This window comes from Protomyctophum parallelum, assembly GCF_964188405.1.
Source record: "Protomyctophum parallelum genome assembly, chromosome: 4".
NCBI classification, from domain to species: domain Eukaryota; kingdom Metazoa; phylum Chordata; class Actinopteri; order Myctophiformes; family Myctophidae; genus Protomyctophum; species Protomyctophum parallelum.
Genome location: NC_139700.1, coordinates 52,915,036 through 52,932,958, shown reverse-complemented (window position 1 = coordinate 52,932,958; position 17,923 = coordinate 52,915,036). Strand labels below are relative to the sequence as shown.

Genomic DNA, 17,923 nt, shown 5'->3' with positions numbered 1-17,923 from the left:
CAACCCCCGATCAGGTGTTCAGGGACCCAGCTCAGCGTGCTTGCGTGCCTGCGTGCCGTACCTGCAGCTGCCGTCGCAGTTTGCCACATTCGTCCGTCATGACCTGCAGCTGCAGACGGCACTGAGCAGACTCCAGCTCCGCCCTCCTCCTGAGACTCTGCTCGTCCTCCAGCGACCTGTAGGGGGAGACAAAACACACCACTCAACCAATCGCCTTCTTTCACCCATAACTAGGGATGCTCCGATCACGTTTTTGGGGGCCGATCCCGATCACTGATCTTTTTTTTTAAGATCGGCCGATTCCGATTCCGATCCCGATCTTTTTTAATATTTTTATTTATATAATTTTTTATCATTTTATTATTAGTTTTTTTTTTTACTTATAAAAAAACCTGGCAACCCGCGCCCCGCGGTCATTTTCCGCTAACCTGAGCGGGGCTCCCTAGCCTGCTGGAGGGGCTCCCATCATCCTATGCACCCTCGAGAGAAAAAAAAAAGGGAAAGAAATGCAGCCTTGAGCCTACCAATGTAACGTTGTGGTCTTGTGGAGCTGCTTGATCACCACCTCCTCCTCCTCCTCCTTCTTTCCTTAAATTGACAATACCAATAAATCCACACTAAAGTAGTGTGAATACTTCCACAGCCTAATTACTAAAGGATAAACTAGCAGTCTTCTCCGAAATCTGTCAATCTTTGTCAACTCAGCATGTGTTGACAACCACGCATTGTATATAAGCCGTGTGTGTCACCTAGGTGACTTATATAATCAGGTCACCACTTTTGGTGTAACACACACACAACATTAGACTCATCGCGCCTACACAGCTGTCATTAATTAATGGTCTTGATTGCCTTGCCTATGCGTTCAAGTTATACAGGGTGAAAACCGTGAAATGCACAGGCTCATCTTACTGGCTGGCTGCCTGCAACTGCAGGCAACAAGCACATTTCCAAGAAAGTTGTATCAGGGCACAAGGATTATAGTTTGCTCACTTTTCTGCTGGTCAATGAGAAAAAAGGTAATGACTGGACTGGAGCAGCCTCTCCCCCTTTCTCTCCGTCTCCCTCCCTCGCTGGGGTGAAGACGTGCGTGCTTTCTCTCGCTCTCTCTCTCTTTTCTCTCTCTCTCCCCCCTCCCTCGCTGGGGTGAAGACGTGAGTGCTCTCTCGCTCTGTCTCTCTCGCTCTGTCTCTCTTTTCTCTCTCTCTCCCTGGGGTGTGTGGGGGGGAGATTTTAGTTGCGCTGCCTTCGACAGCGCTATATTTCTCCAGTAGCGGTGCCGAACCGAGAAAGTGACACATTATTTTGGATGTAAAACTGCGCAGATTTTTGCTTTGTTGATCGGTTTCGCGGATCAGTGGATTTTGCACGGCCGATCCGATCCGATCGATCGGTGATCGGCCACGATCGATCGGCCACCGATTGATCGGAGCATCCCTACCCATAACCACTCTGCACATGTAGGAGGAGACAAAACACACGTCTCAACCAATCGCCTTCTTTCACCCATAACCACTCTACACATGTAGGAGGAGACAAAACACACCACTCAACCAATCGCCTTCTTTCACCCATAACCACTCTACACATAGAGTAGCAAGGTAATTAAATAAGGTTAGGAAGCAAAGACGTGAAACATGCGCAATGGGCTATATGCAGCCAACACTTCCACGTTCAGCTTCCTTGGTCTCAACTGCGCATGTTTCTTTCCTTCCAGGGAGCACCATGGAGTCCACCGTACGGTCTTCGCTTCCTAACCTTATTTAATTAACCTTGACAAGTAGCAGGAAATACCGTTTGGCTTTATTACACAAACTAAGGGGTGAGCGATATGGTGATAAATATCGTCGAGCCGATAAAATATCTCCACGATGTGTGTACAGAGATATCGTATTGTGACACAGTGTAATGCACAGTCTGTGTTATGCAAACTGGTCTAAATGGTCTCTTACTCCTTTTTCTTTTTTTTTTGTTCCCTTGTATTAGTCTGGCAGCCGGGGGTGTGGTGGAGTGGGAAATTTGACATTAAGGCTCGTCCCGTTGTCCGGGACAAGTAATTCATCTTTCCGGAGACGTGCATTAAAATGTTACTTGTCCATTGGACAAGTAACATTTCAAGCATTGTGCGTAACGCTTGGAATGGATTCAGAATCATGAAAACCCCCTAGTTTGACATGTCATATTCTACTACATAAAGCACAGTGACATTTTGAAAATGGCCTCAAATAGGTACGGCCTCTGCCCTCAGAGCACCTGGCTCATATGTCAACCTGCGCTACTTGGTTTTGGGCCGTATCCAACATGGCAGCTATGTGAACAAAGACACAAAGTAAGTTAAGCCCATTCTGACCTGAGATCAGATTCATACGAGGTTTCCGCCGGACACACACTGGTCTGATGAACCCATTCTGACCTGAGATCAGATTCTAAAAATGTCAGTCGCTCTTCGATTTTTCAAAAATAGCAGACCTACAAGCTCGTATCGCGCCACTCGGTGGCGCGATATGAGCTTGTAGATCTGCTATTTTTTTTTTTTTTTTTTTTAAGATATTTTTTTGCGGCTTACGCCTTTATTGATTTTTTAAGGGATAGAAAGTAGGCTGACAGGAAACGGGAGAGAGATGGGGGGATGAAATGCGGTAAAGGCCGTGTCGGGTCCGGGAGTCGAACCCGCGGCACACCGCGACTGGATCACCAGTCCGGTGCCCAGACCGTTACGCTACGGCCTGGGCCAGATCTGCTATTTTTAAATAGCTAAAGCACGACATGATGCTGACACCAAAATGGGTGCCCGGTCAGAATGGGTTAACTAAACATTGCTCTCAAGAATGTTTTTTTGAAAACATTTGAAGCGAGAAATAAGACAATGCAGTAACCCAAACACTTCTATTCTATTTCTATTAATTTGATCAACACTTCCCGCTGTCTCCCCCTCCCCCCCCCCCCGAGGTGTCCACGTTGCAGTGGACGCACCGGGCATAAATAAATTAATGGAATAATTTAATTACCGTAAGGCGTAAGCAATGAAATCATTCGTTTTGTTGTTGCATTTGGGCACATTTAATAGCAGGCCGGGGTCTAATCAGACCAGTCAGTCATGAGTTTATTTCTCCTCATTGATGATAACCCCATGCTTTGAGCACTGAAGTAGAAAACGTTGTAATTCAAGACCAAAGCGCTCTGTGTAAGAGAACAGAGAACCAGCGCTTCCATTAGTTCTGCTGCTGAGCAGACTGATTGTAATAAGTGCAATAACAATAGGGTTATTATCATTATATAATTAGAAAACAAAAGTGTTTTATAATCGGCACCGCGGTGGGATGGTGAGGTTGCCAGTTCTGGGGTTCAGCCCGGGACACCGTAGGGCTGTGGTCAGGGTAGACTACACATTAAGCCACTCTGGGCGGGAACCCCTTTTGGTGTTTTAAATTATGTTATAATTTAGCTATTGAAAAATAGCAGATCTATAAGCTCATAGATCATCTACGAGCTTGTAGGTCTGCTAGTTTTGAAAAATCGTGAAAATGTGCCTCAAATCTTTGAATATATATTATTACAGAGTGAACATTTTAACTCAAATCTTTGCTTCTGGGGGGGGGGGTCCCTGGAACTACATATTTTCATATGGGGGGGGGGGGGGGGGGGGGGCGGAGGCATATTGCATATAATTTTTGGGGTCCTTGACATGAAATATTGAGCACCACTGATACAGAAACATAAGGTTTTTCAGAAAACTGTCAGGATTTTGAAGATTTTTTTTTTTCATTTCGACGTCAGGCCGAAATGGGTTAATTACCATTACAAGCATTCAGAGATGTGTGCGACCTCTCCCCCCTCCCCCTCCCCCTGCCACAGCCTTACAACACTCCCCTCTTAACATTCAGACCACTGTGGTAACCAGAGGCCTGTGGACTTTAAGTCATTCTGACCTGAGATCAGATTCATACGAGGTTTCCGCCGGACACACACTGGTCTGATGAACCCATTCTGACCTGAGATCAGATTCTAAAAATGTCAGTCGTTCTTCGATTTTTCAAAAAATAGCAGACCTACAAGCTCGTATCGCGCCACTCGGTGGCGCGATATGAGCTTGTAGATCTGCTATTTTTAAATAGCTAAAGCATAACATGATGCCAACACCAAAATGGGTGCCCGTTCAGAATGGGTTAAGCCTGATTTGAGTGCTTCTTGCCAACAGTGCAAGAGATGTTTGCAGTGTTCAGGGTTGAGAGATCAATGTCATGTCTAAAATAAAGTGCAATATAATCTATATAGCATAATAAAGGCTAAGCAAAGCAGGTGCAGTCCTTAAATAACGCATCCTCAAGTAGCACCCTTAAATGGCTCCATAGAGACCCATCTATGCGCTTTCAGGTAAAGTGACACTCACTTCTTCATGCTCTCCGTCTCAGAGTTGTCCAGGGCTTTGAGCTTGCGTGCGTACAGGAGCACCACGTCGGAGCGCTTGGCCTTCTTATTGCACTGCGGACAACACAAAAATACAAACGATAATTATACACTATACTATTATTGTCTTATATAACACATTATGATACGACAACGAGCCAATTAGATAGCTCGTCATCCCGGATCAGTCGCACGTCTAATTCTTACACCCAGAGTGGCAAAAAAATGGAGGTCTCCGTCCTGTCAAATAATCCCGCTGGTCGCTCAGGACAGAGATGAATCAAAAGACGGAACTTTAGCACCTTAGCAACAGAGTGCACCAGTCTAGTCTAGGCCTTTAGCAGACGCTCTTAATCCAGAGCGACTTACATTAACCCATTCTGACCTGAGATCAGATTCATACAAGGTTTCCGCTGGACACACACTGGTCTGATTAACCCATTCTGAACTGAGATCAGATTCTAAAAAATGTCAGTCGTTCTTCGATTTTTCAAAAAATAGCAGACCTACAAGCTCGTATCGCGCCACTCGGTGGCGCGATACTATAGTAAAACTATACCTAAACCTAACCCTAACCTCAGTAAAACTATACCTAAACCTAACCCTAACCTTAACCTCAGTAAAACTATACCTAAACCTAACCCTAACCTCAGTAAAACTATATCTAAACCTAACCTCAGTAAACTATACCTAAACCTAACCTTAACCTCAGTAAAACTATACCTAAACCTAACCTCAGTAAAACTATACCTAAACCTAACCTCAGTAAAACTATACCTAAACCTAACCTCAGTAAACTATACCTAAACCTAACCTCAGTAAAACTAACGCAGTGGCTGGGGGTGTGTTTCCAAGAACCCGAATCCGATGCAGAAACCATATTAGCGTTCCACACACACTGACTGAATCCGATGCAGAAACCATATTAGCGTTCCACACACACTGACTGAATCCGATGCAGAAACCATATTAGCGTTCCACACACACTGACTGAATCCGATGCAGAAACCATATTAGCGTTCCACACACACTGACTGAATCCGATGCAGAAACCATATTAGCGTTCCACACACACTGACTGACCTGAGGGCACTTGGCCGCCTGGCCCTGGCTCTTCAGCCAGCGGTCGATGCAGGCGAACCCAAACAGGTGTCCGCAGCGCAGCGCGGCCAGCCGGTGGACTCCCGCCGAGGTGAAGGGCTCAAAGCAGACGGGGCAGTTGTTGTCTCCGTCCTCGTCGCCCCCCTGAGAGGAGCGGAGAGGGGAGGGCGCCGCCGCCACCGTGGAGGAGGAGGAGGAGGGGGCGGAGACCGCCGCCGCCGAGGCTGCAGAGGACGACGACAACTGGAGGTGGACAGACAAAACAAGACAAGACGAGGCAAAGACACGCAGGATAAATTAAACAGAGGCTGAATTCCAATTCAAACCAGAAATGTCAAAAACTGATGCGAGCTAATTTTTTAAGTGATACCATCACACAGCGGAATATGAAATAGCCTAAAAACCATTAAAATAGCCTAACTCCTTCATTATTCATCCTAGACAAGTACTTTTTGTGTCTAACCCTATGTTTTTGGGGTCTGGGAGTCCATTGAACTTGTCCAAATTGCAGAGATACAATTAGATAATTGTGAAATCCAATATTGTGTTTGTGACTGTTAAAACCTCTGAAATAGTCACCAGTTTCGAGTTAACTAAACTAAATATTTAATAAATATCTAAATATTTATATATTTTTTTGGAATAAGGTTAAGATATCCTCAAAACACAACAAAACTAATAGTCACAATTTGCAGTAATTCAGAAGGTTGTGGCAGAGAATATTGTCAGTTGATAGACAATAGCCTACTGATTGCAATATTGAATATTATATATTTGGATAGCTCTGTGGATAAAATTAAATAATTATCTTTGACTATACACCCCACCCAAAACTAATGTATTGCATTATTTACTCTTAGTGCAGAGTAGACAGAACCTAAGTCTCTACCGTGTGCAGAGGGGAGTATGATAGGTGGGGTTGGGTGAGGAGGTAAAGGGGGGTCCGGACTAGGGTTGGGATTTGTTAGGACTTTAAACACATCTAGTACAGGAACGGCATCAAAATAGAAGCTCCGGGGTGCCAGAGTGGTCTGATCGCTTTTACTTTGAAAGCCATGAACCGGAAACACTTTCCTAAAAAAGTTGACTTTACAAAGAGACCTCAGATCTCCGATCATCTTAATATATTTTTTTACGCTCCAAAAAGCGTTCATATTTTGCGGGAGAGACGGATGAGGAGCAGAAATGAAGCGCCAGCATATTGATCCATTCATCACCACGGAGAGCGCTCTGGATTAGGAGATACGAGTCATTCTTTCCGCCGCGCTAACATGGGAGTCAATGACAAGCTAATAGTTGCACTGAGCGTTAGCATACGGCAAGCGAAAAGCGAAATTCCAAAAAAATAAATAGGTTCCTAATATTATTTTTTTCCCTTTTTTCTGACATATATTATGCTTATATTATAACTAACCTAACCAAGTACTTAATAAACACAAATTAAATTATTGTATTTGCACTTTACAATTATGAGTTGGCACTATTATTTAAACTTCACCATCACCACCAGCTAGCCACCACAACAATATCATTGTTGCAATTTGTACTGTACATTAAATATACAGTACACATTGCAATAATGATTGTTGTGGTGACAAATGTTGTGTCTTTAATGTTCAGATTAATTTAATATTATTTTTTATTGTACTGTAGGCTATGATCCTGTGCTTTTTTCTGCAAACTGTTTATAAAGTAATTAATGTATGGAGGTATATACAGTATGCACCTAAAGGCTGGGCTCTCAACAGTTGCGCGATTAATTTAGAGACAAATAAAAAGCAATTGAGTTGCTTATAAGTTGTAAAAATAAGTGCAGACAAATAGATTTTTATTTAATTCATGGCTCTATAGTTAACGTGATTCAGACAGAAGGACGTCGAGTCATAATAAAAGGCTCTGTAGAAGTTAGTAGTTTTTATTTTCTAACGTTATTCATGTAGGCGTATTGATTTTGAGATGTTTCCTTAATGTGGACGTCGTGGTGCAACTGGTGCAAGTTGCAACAACCTTTGCAGGAAACCATGGCATCGCATTCATTGCACTTTGCATGCTCAGCCTCAGAGTAATTTCCCTTCTCTCTGTTAACCACACTCGCAAAGTGCAATAAATGTGATGCCATAGTTTCCTGCAAAGGTTGTTGCAACTTGCACCAGTTGCATGTCCACATTGAGGAAACATCTCAAAATCAATACGCCTACACGAGTCACAAGATTAATCTACTCATGTAGGTGGGGTGACGTCACCCCAGTAACTTGGCTCTGCATGCATGCATGCACAGACACAGACACAGACACAGACACAGACACAGACACAGCAGAGCTAAATGACGACTGATGAGAACCGTTTGGGGAACCGTTAATAAATAAACTATGGAACCGGCTCCGGATCCCGGATCCGCAATGTTGGAACTGGGTCTGAAATGGACCCGGTTCTGAATCTCAACCCTAGTCCGGACTAGAGTTTAGTGGGCCTAGAGTTCCCCTCAAGTCGGTACAGGGGAGTATGGGGAGTGGGGGGGTCACTGGATTTCTCCCTGGGGACTTGGAGCACAGAAGAGCAAAGTTAAGAAGACCCTCATGGTCTTCTCCTCTCCGAATGTCCGAGGTGGCTCATACATGTCCCATTAAAGCTATGGGGCACTTGAGAGCCCAGGGCGAGTGCTCATTAGGCAGTTAAAGAGATTGGGGCTTGTCTGTCCCTGTGGTGGTAGTTCTAAGACCTCCATGTTGTGCATTGCAATAGCCACGTTCCAATATTATACATTCTTCATGTCCTCCACTCCCGCCTTAGCCCTGGCGTCGAGCGAGGAGGGGGGAATAGACCTGCATCATTTTGAAGTGACAGCAATTATGACGTGTCACACAGTTGGATTGTTGGACCATTCCGGAGCTCAGAGGATTGTCATGTAGAGGAGGAGAAATGATACGCCACACATTTCAACAAAGACAGTTCTGCAAACGATACATGAAAGATCTTTGCCAGATCTCACTCCAAGTGGCTTAGGGAGCCTGCACTCTCCTCGTTCTCAACTCCTCAAATGCAAACAATTTCTAAGTCACGGCATTCTGGGGAACGGAGTGTGGAGGAGGTAGAAACTAAGGAATTGGGGTTTAGCTTAGGCTGGGAGGAGTGTTCCTATATGTCGCCTGGCTCACTAGTCCCACTGGTCCCATGTGGACCGTGCTGGCTCTTACTCCCGAGATAGGACCTCTTGGGTTAGCATATAGGTAGTGAGGACAGTCTCCACTGAAGGTGGTTATAAGACCTCCACATGTTGCAAGACTGTCAGGCAGTAGTGTTCCTAAATGTATGTATGCTGGTCCCAAATGGACCTCCTGCTGGCTCCTAGGCCTGAGCTATAGGCGCTTAGAGTGGGCATAGGTATACAGAAGGGTCAGACCCACATAGTGGTGGTTATAAGACCTCCACGTGGTGCATGATTGTTTGTCAGTCAGACAGGGGTGTCCCTATGTCGGACTGGCTCACAGGAGAGTCGGTGTCTGGTTGGTGGCTGACCATTAATATTACTGGGGCCCCCAGTGACTGATCATTATGGCGCAGAATATCCTCTCCCCTCTCCTCTAGAACAGCTACTGTAGTACGAAAATGCAAAAAGTGCAAAAAACACGAAATGAGGGGCGCCCACTGTATTTATATTGGCCACATGGCATCCTACGTTGTCATTTAGTGTGCCCTAAACAAACATTAAAGTCCATAGTCTTGGCTGCCAGATATGACTTAAAAAGCCATGCATTGGAAGGCAGCAATGCTTGTTTGTTGGATAGCAGCAGGGCTACAGCATGGAGGGAGGTTAGATTGGGATTCTATGGGGAGACCGAGACTGGAGCCCAGGGCTCAAGGTTATTGCCAGCAGTACCAAACACAAACTAAATGTGAAATTAATTTTACACACACAACTACTACAGTCTCGGGAATAAGAAGATGTCTGTGACAAGCATAACTAAATAAAGTGGAACCCTATATCCGTGTGACACTCCACCACCTGCCTATATACCAAGATACATTTGTGATAGCTCTGGACCCTCTAGTCTCTAGAGGGTCCATGAGGGGCCATTTCTCTCCACTGTATCCCCACTGAGGAGTCCATCTTCCCCATAGACCAGACAAGTGGCCAATTGGTCCTACTGAGTGTGTTTGGTGCAAAGACACTCAGCATTGTGAGCTTTTATAGATTGCCTCTTTTCACAATGTTTGTCCCGGCCCACAGTTTGGGAACCACTACCCTAGGGGACATATTTTTATTGTGATTATTGCCAGACACCTTTACAAACAAAATAGTGCAGACATTTCTCTGTACATTTCTTCCATGATTTGTGTAATATTCCCAGTCTAATGAGTCTATCACTTGGCAGCCATGCTTTTACAAATGTCACATCATATGACAGTACCTCCCAGTAATAATTAATGTATTCCTTATTGTTATGGTATCAAAATAAATCTCCTGAAAGCTTCAACAGAATGTGAATTGTGTATAGGTGATGAATTCACCAATCCTGGGCAGTACGGCATTATAGAAAAGGGTAATGTCCTATTACACCGTTATAACCTTATAACCAATTGCTTTAATATATCATTGTACGTAATTGCTTGACTATAATTTATATATGCTAATTGGATTCCTAGATAACCAAAACATAGGGTTAGACACCAAAATTACTTTTCTAGGATGAATAATGGAGGAGTAATGGTATTTTAAGAACTGGCGGCGGCCATCTTGAAAAAAACACATTTCGGGTGGTCAAACTTTGGTAAACTTTTACTAGTAATACTACAAAAATCAGTTTTTTAGGGTCAAACCATATTTCTACCCGCCTTTGACCCCATTGAGAAGGAAAACAAATCACCATCGAGGAAAAATAAGCGGTGGGTTCTATGAGCGTATACGCAACAACACAATAACAACACAACCTTGTCTTACCTGAACACTTTGTTGTGTAGCCTCTGTCCTCACAGTGACCGCAGCAGGAGCTACAGTATGCAACGGGTACAGTAGTGTGAGCAGAGGGGTGTGCTGCTGCTCATACGGGCTCTCATACGGGCTGGGGGGGGGCAGGTCCAGGTAGGCGGGGGGGTCGCCCGCCGCGGCGTGGTGGTGGGGAGGGGGCGGCTCCTCGTCGTCAGAGTCGCTGACCTCCGTGGTGCTCCCGGACATGGGCTCCGTGGTGCTGCCTCCGGACTCCGGCTCCGCCACGTTGTTGTTGTTGGCGGCGGCGGCGGCGGCCGGCGCCCGCAGGAGGAAGTCCAGGAAGCCTCGGGAGGGGTTGGCGTTGGCCGTCTGGCTGGGGTAGTGGACCCTCAGGCCTTGTCTGGGAGTGGAACGCCGCCGAGACACAACAGGACCAATCGAAACGGCTCAGTGAGACATGACATGTTAAATAATCAATGAAAACCCATCTAGGAACTTCGGCAGACCATTGTTGGCGCACCGCGACAAAGTATAGGAAATATAGGCTACAAGAAACGATGTCATAATGTACAGTAGGCACTAGCAACTAAGTTGTGTTTTTGCAGTTATGCGACACCAAATAATGACACTAGTGTACCCTCACAGGAGAGACTGGACTGGGGCGTCACAAATCAATACCATCATATCATTATGAACATGCAAGATATTAACTGCGTCCGCACTGCGAACACAGCAGGCTATGTTGCTATGTAGCGTTTTTTTTACTCAAATCTTGGCTTCTGGGGGGGTTCCTGGATTCAGATGGGGGTCGGCGGGCTGTTACATAATGTTTGGGGTCCTTGACATGAAATATTGACCATCATTGTGTGTTGAAATAGGTGAAGGGATGCAGTTGTATGTATGTATGCACACAAAAAATAAATACAAATAAATGGCTCAAAGTCAGCTAACAACAGTGACATGAAACATGTAGAAACAAATGTGTAAAAAATGTATTTGCGACAAAGAATTGTACATGTGATTGACTCAATAAAGTAAGAAAAAAAGAAATATTGAGCACCACTGACATAGAAACATGAGGTATTTCAGAAAACTGTCAGGATCTAGAAGACTTTTTTTTTTTTTTTTCAATGTCAGGCCTAAATGGGTTAACTCATTCTGGGCGGGAACCCCTTTTGGTGGTTACATACATTACATTATAATTTAGCTATTGAAAAATAGCAGATCTACAAGCTAATAGCCGAGTGGCGCACTACTAACACAGAAACCTGTATGACAGGTTGAAATGGGTTAAGCTCCGCGTTCTAAATTGGCTCACCTGACTCTCCTTCGCCTGGTGGTCACCTGAGTGGCGGCGGCTCTGGCGGCCGCCCTGATGGGGGGGCCGTCTCTCTCTGCCCTCTGGCTGAAGGCCCAGGTGGTCGGGAGGCGTGCTGCGTGGGGCGCCACCGAGGGGCCCTGGTCCTCCTCGTCATCATCGATGTCAGTGCTGCTGCCGGAGTCGATCACCACCGTGTGCGACGAGCGGCCCCCTGCTGCTGCTGCTGCTGCTGCTGCTGCTGCTGGGGGCCGGTCAGCCCCCACGTCTGGCTGGGGCCCGGGGGGGGCCTGACCACCAGCACGGCGACGCTCCCCCCTCCGCTGGACAACGTCCACCTCCATGGCCTCCATCTGCTTATAGAGGGACACCGTCATGGTGAGTTCACACACGGGCAGATGCCAAGATGCAGTCTACCATTCATTAGGGACTTTAAGCAACAACGGTTTTTCAGGACGGAAGTACGACATTGGGTCCCATGGTGACGCGTCTATCCCATTCTGACCTGAGATCAAATTCATACGAGGTTTCCGCCGGACACACACTGGTCTGATGAACCCATTCTGATCTGAGATCAGATTCTAGAAATGTCAGTCGCTCTTCGATTTTTCAAAAATAGCAGACCTACAAGCTCGTATCGCGCCACTCGGTGGCGCGATATGAGCTTGTAGATCTGCTATTTTTAAATAGCTAAAGCATAACATGATGCTGACACCAAAATGGGTGCCCGGTCAGAATGGGTTAAGTGTTAAATTGCTTTATATTCCGATAGTATTCAGGGGTAGACATTAAGGGAAATGTGGCACTGACTGGCCCTCTGGGCCCGTGGATTTTCCAGAGCACTGGCCCAGCCATTATAACCACTGGTCCGGAGCAGACTTGGCTTACAGTTATTACACAGAGCCAAAATGAAATAATATTAGACTGGCCATTCAGGATGGAAAAATAAAGTTGTCCTTTTGGGGAGAAGGCACTTAAGTAACGTTTATACAGGGAATTACTTCCCTCCGCCCCCACCCCCCCCTTTCCCTGTTGATCTAGCGGACCACATATCGCTCTAATCAGATTTAGTTCGGTCGTCTCTGCCCGAGAGGGACCAGATGGGAGCAGGAAGAGGAACTCACTGCTGCCGCCATCTGGCGGAGTCAGGTTACTACGCTCCAGCACTTTATTAAAACAGGACATGCAATATTCAGGTCAGGAATCAGGATACCAATTTCATCCAATCAGAAGAGAGATCTCACACAGGCTGAAGTGGCACTGATGACACAAAGCTTTCAATTGTATTAAAAAAAATCACACCTGTGTGAAGTGAGGGGCGCTAATATATTAAAGTCTAACTCATGTTGATTAGGTGATGTACTGATGTAAAGCAAACGGTTAAACGCCATTAACAACAAAGAGACAATATGATGACGTACTGTAAATGGCACATTATGACGTAAATGTTCCCTTCATTGTCAATGGCGTTTACAAAACAAACATTAAACCTCTGTATAGGAGGAGGAGCCCTCACAAAATATATTCTTGACCTCACCTAGCACTTATTGATCATTATTTACAGTTTACAGCCTTTAGTGTATACTAGCCATGGTTCATGACTCTCGTATTCATACGAGAGTCATGAAGAAACTGCACCCTGTTTTTGGCACTCGCTACATTTACAACTTTTCCGTATATATAAACATCCGGAATTCAAATATAAAGTACTCACAATTTGTCCCACGGGTGTTAGTTAGTTACAGCAATTAGATTAGCGATTAGAATTTCTGCATCCCGCGTTGTTTAATAAAAAGCATTTTTATCCGAGCTGTTATATTGCCATTGGCTTTCAACTACGCGCCCCTATCGGTCGGGAGGAGGGTGGCACTCGGTGTGTTCGATATAGGTACGCTGACCGCCCTGCCAATACAGACCAATAGGCGAGTGCGCTCCCGGTGTGCAACTGTGGATTTCCCAAACGAACCCCGTTTGAAAAAAGTAGCCGGGGCGCTCGGACAAAAATGCTTTTTTATTAAACAACGCGGGATGCAGAAATTCTAATCGCTGGCGCTGCTACTAACTAACACCCGTGGGACAAATTGTGAGTACTTTATATTTGAAATCTGAATGTTTATATATACGGAAAAGTTGTAAATGTAGCGAGCGCAAAAAACAGGGTGCAGTTACTGCATGACTGTCATGATAATTACTATAATCTTTCATTTCATAATATGGTTTCACAGAAAAGCAGTCACATTTTGACAGGCGGTTGTTTCACCCTTTACGTGAAGAGACCAGTTATGCAACAACCAGCTAAACATGCACACTTCCATGGACAGACTGCTCCAACGAAAAGGACAGATCTACAAGCCCTCAACGCGTCGCATCGCGACGCGTTGAGGGCTTGTAGATCTGTCCTTTTTAACCAGCAGTAGTATATTGGGCACTGTGGGCAGAGCCAAGTAATCTTTAGCTAACGGCTGCCAGGCTAGCTAACATAACGTTAGCTCACTCCTCGGTCATTATTTTATTATATTAATAATTCGACTCCCGGCGTAATATTATCATCGCCACATTCGGGTTGACAATCAATATGGGACGTTAACGTTAAAACGAAATGATTTAATTACGTGTGCCACTGTTAATTATTGTACTGGCGTTATAGCTTAAGTTAGCATGCTAACGAGGCTAACAGACCCAAAACAAACCTTACCTGTTTCTGTGTTTTGGTGTTTTTCTTCTTAACCGCAGCGGTTCAACCGCGACGTCATGACTCGGTGAGGTGTCTCTGTGTCTTTGTTATACGGTTCGATTGATGATTTATTGCCGTTAATTTAATGTAATAAGAGTTAAAAGTTCATTAGATGCGAGAAAATTCAGAGAGAGAGAGAGACGCTCGAATCTGCCCGCGCCACGATTCTTCTTCTTCTGTTGAATCTGTTCCGTGTGGAACTTCTGGCTGGTGTTGCCACTGCCAGGTTATTTCGAGAAAAAACAAGCAACCAGGTCTATGAAAACAAGCCCAAAAGAAGATTGATTGATTGATTGATATATATATATATATATATATCTTGGTGGCGTAGCGAATCTTGTAGACCAGACCCATTGCAAGATGCTGTACTACTACTCTGTCGTCAAACCTAAGCCATTCTAGTCTGTCAAAATGGGCAGGGGTGAGGTGGGTTTGTAACCTGACTCCGCCAGATGAGGCAGTAGAGAGAAGACAGGTTTCCCCCCGAGCAGGAGGGGGGAACCTGTGTACTCTCTACTGCTCCATCTAGCGGAGTCAGGGTAGTCAGGGCAGGGACAAATTAGACATTGGGCCAGTGGGGCGTGGCCCAGGGGCCCTTGGCTCTAAAGGGCCCTTCGGAGAAATTGGACCGCGCAGTACTAGGTTGGACGCCCTCGTCGCCCTGAAAAGGGCTCCTGGGGCCCTTCATTGGCCATTGATTTTGTTAAATCATTTGTCAAAAAGTCAAGATTATAGAAACACGGAAAAACACTAAAATGTGCGGCTCAGGGGCCCTCGTGGGTGTTAATCCGTCCCTGAGTCAGGGTTCGGGGAGTGAGGCCAAGTGGTAACCTGACCAGTTTGTTTTGGGAAGTCTGGAGCCTTGTTTTAAGGGCCTTGTTTTAAGGGCCCTAGGCTAGGGCTTGATTGATTGATTGATTGATTGATTGATTGATTGATTGATTGATTGATTGATTGATTGAAATGTGAAAATAGCAGATCTACAAGTTCGCATCGCGATGTGTTGCAAGCTTTTAGATCTGCTGTTTTCAATCAAAGATAAATTGTAATTGTGCGTGGAATATATCTTCACAAAGATGTGGGGGGGTCCTTGAAATGAAAATGTTTGAGAACAACCACTGGTTTAAACAACATTATAAAACAAACCCCAAATAAGCAACCACACTTTAGAAACAAGCCCCCCCAAAAACGATGCAAACCTCAACTTTAACTACCAAAATGTATAATCAACTTTACAGAAAACAAGCACAAAGTCGCTTATAATAAGCGGACATGGCAACACTGTTTCTGTCTGTTCCATCTGTGGCGGCCGCCAACCAACTTTATGGGCATTACCGCCCCCTACGTTGCGTGGGTCATATTAATATGTCAATTTAAATAGTGTTTTCTCTTGTTTGTTTGTTTTCTTACATTTTGATATTATTGTTTTGGTTAAAGTCGACATGATCATTCATGGTTACTAAATTACAGTTTCTTTTTTTCTCTCTCTCTAAATGTAAACGTGCATACATTCATTGTATCGTTTAGGAGTAGGAAATGCTACATATCTCAAAGGGGTTATTCATCATGTTCTAAGTGCTTTTTCTGGTTTGTATTGACCTGTATTGAACTGTACCCATTCCAAATGTTTATACAAGTTAGTCATTAGTGCAGCAGAGCCCGGCAGCCGGCGAAAGCTCTTAACAGGCCCGCCCTGCTGTTAAAACCAGCATGCATGACCAGCATAACCAGCGAAACCAGCATGTTGTGTTTTGATGCCAGCATGAGTATGCTGGTATGCTGGTGCTTGAATGGACCTGTCCATTCAAACTCTAGACGAGCCTGCCCCAAAGTTATTAGTGCAGCCGGCAGCCGCGCCCGGCAGCCGGCGAAAAAAGGCCCCAAAATTAAGGCCCAGCTCTACCCCATGGGGGCCCCTCATCAAACCCTGTACAGTCAAGAGAATGTCCCCGCTACCACCCTTAGATCTACTGTATGGAGCTCACCTGTTCTGACATTCCATATATTTATCTGACCTCATCAAACCCTGTACACTCAAGACATGCTCCAAGACAGGCTGCGGACCCCAATCTGAAAATATGTTTATTTCCAGTGACCCCTCCATCCAGGAGCAAAGATTTGAGGTAAAAAACGTTCAGTCTGATAATATTCAAAGATTTGCACCACAACAATATCAGTGTAATATATAATGCCAAAAGGGGTTCCAGCCCAAAATGGGTTTTAGTGAGCCAACATTGATTCTTGAACGGCTCATAAACTGCGGAGGCCTGCACTGTTAAGAATGAGATTCATAGCATGGTCTGGGTGACATTCAAGCTGTGTGTGTGTGTGTGTGTGTGTGTGTGTGTGTGTGTGTGCGTACGTGCATGTTTGTTAAAGCTGACAGAGAGCACTCACAATTCACGTGCACGGGCATGATGGCACCATTGTTTAATAACCAGGTTCATTCATATTATACATGATAACATCAACAACATATAAACAGAGAAGCGTCATTGTTATAATACAGTACCTCCCAAACTACTTCTCGGGACAGTCATACCTGTCTGACTACTTCTCCAACGTGAGTGACACCCACCACAGCACCAAGAGGGAGCACCCAAATTTAGAACGCCCTGCCATCCACCATCCATTAACCCATTCAGGCCTGACGTCGAAATGTACAAAAACAATTCTTTTTCTAAATCATGACAATTTTCTGAAAGATTTTGAGGCACATTTTAACGATTTTTCAAAAATAGCAGACCTACAAGCTCATAGCGCGCCACTCGGTGGCGCGCTATGAGCTTGTAGATCTGCTATTTTTCAATAGCTAAATGATAACATAATGTATGTAACCACCAAAAGGGGTTCCCGCTCCGAATGGGTTTTATAGAATGTGATGCACAGACATGTAAATCCTTGGCCGATAACGATTTAAAAAATAACAATTTAGCCGATAGCCGATACTGATACCGAATCACCGATTCACCGATATATGTTTATTTAGTTTTTGTTGTTTTTATTTCCCCCTTTTGTGCCAGAGTTAAAGGAGAATTCCATACTAAAAGGCTTTCTTACCTTTCTTTGTAGTTGTTACGTCCCCATCAAAGAGGTCCAGGTGTTATTTTGTGCAAAAGCTCCTTATTGGCTATTTCCCCTACCATAAGCCCTAAATGAATTGCATTGAATTGAATGGGATGTATGGGGTGTTGTGCTAATTTGCTTATTTCCATCGAAATGAGTAGTAAAGTGTGCCGCTTGGGTTATTATTTACATTATGAAGAGAGGATATATACAAAAAAGATATAATTTTGAGCGATGGAAATATAAGCGAATTAGCACAACACCCCATACATCCCATTCAATGCAATTCATTTAGGGCTTATGGTAGGGGAAATAGCCAATAAGGAGCTTTTGCACAAAATAACACCTGGACCTCTTTGATGGGGACGTA

At 44.7% G+C, this 17,923-nt stretch overlaps 1 protein-coding gene across 1 annotated transcript in view; it reads right to left on the bottom strand.

The window, feature by feature from the left end:
- LOC310857267 (E3 ubiquitin-protein ligase rfwd3.S-like) overlaps nucleotides 1-14,618 on the bottom strand; it is a 32,579-nt gene extending 17,961 nt beyond the window's left edge. Inside the window, exons 1-6 of the mRNA XM_083762878.1 lie at nucleotides 14,449-14,618; nucleotides 11,754-12,109; nucleotides 10,448-10,835; nucleotides 5,491-5,751; nucleotides 4,391-4,482; nucleotides 62-176 (exon numbers count right to left, since the gene is read on the bottom strand). Of these exons, the coding sequence (XP_083619004.1) occupies nucleotides 62-176; nucleotides 4,391-4,482; nucleotides 5,491-5,751; nucleotides 10,448-10,835; nucleotides 11,754-12,106 (1,209 nt within the window). The 5' untranslated portion in view covers nucleotides 12,107-12,109; nucleotides 14,449-14,618. The remainder of the gene's footprint in view (nucleotides 1-61; nucleotides 177-4,390; nucleotides 4,483-5,490; nucleotides 5,752-10,447; nucleotides 10,836-11,753; nucleotides 12,110-14,448) is intronic.
- Nucleotides 14,619-17,923: the final 3,305 nt, after the last annotated feature.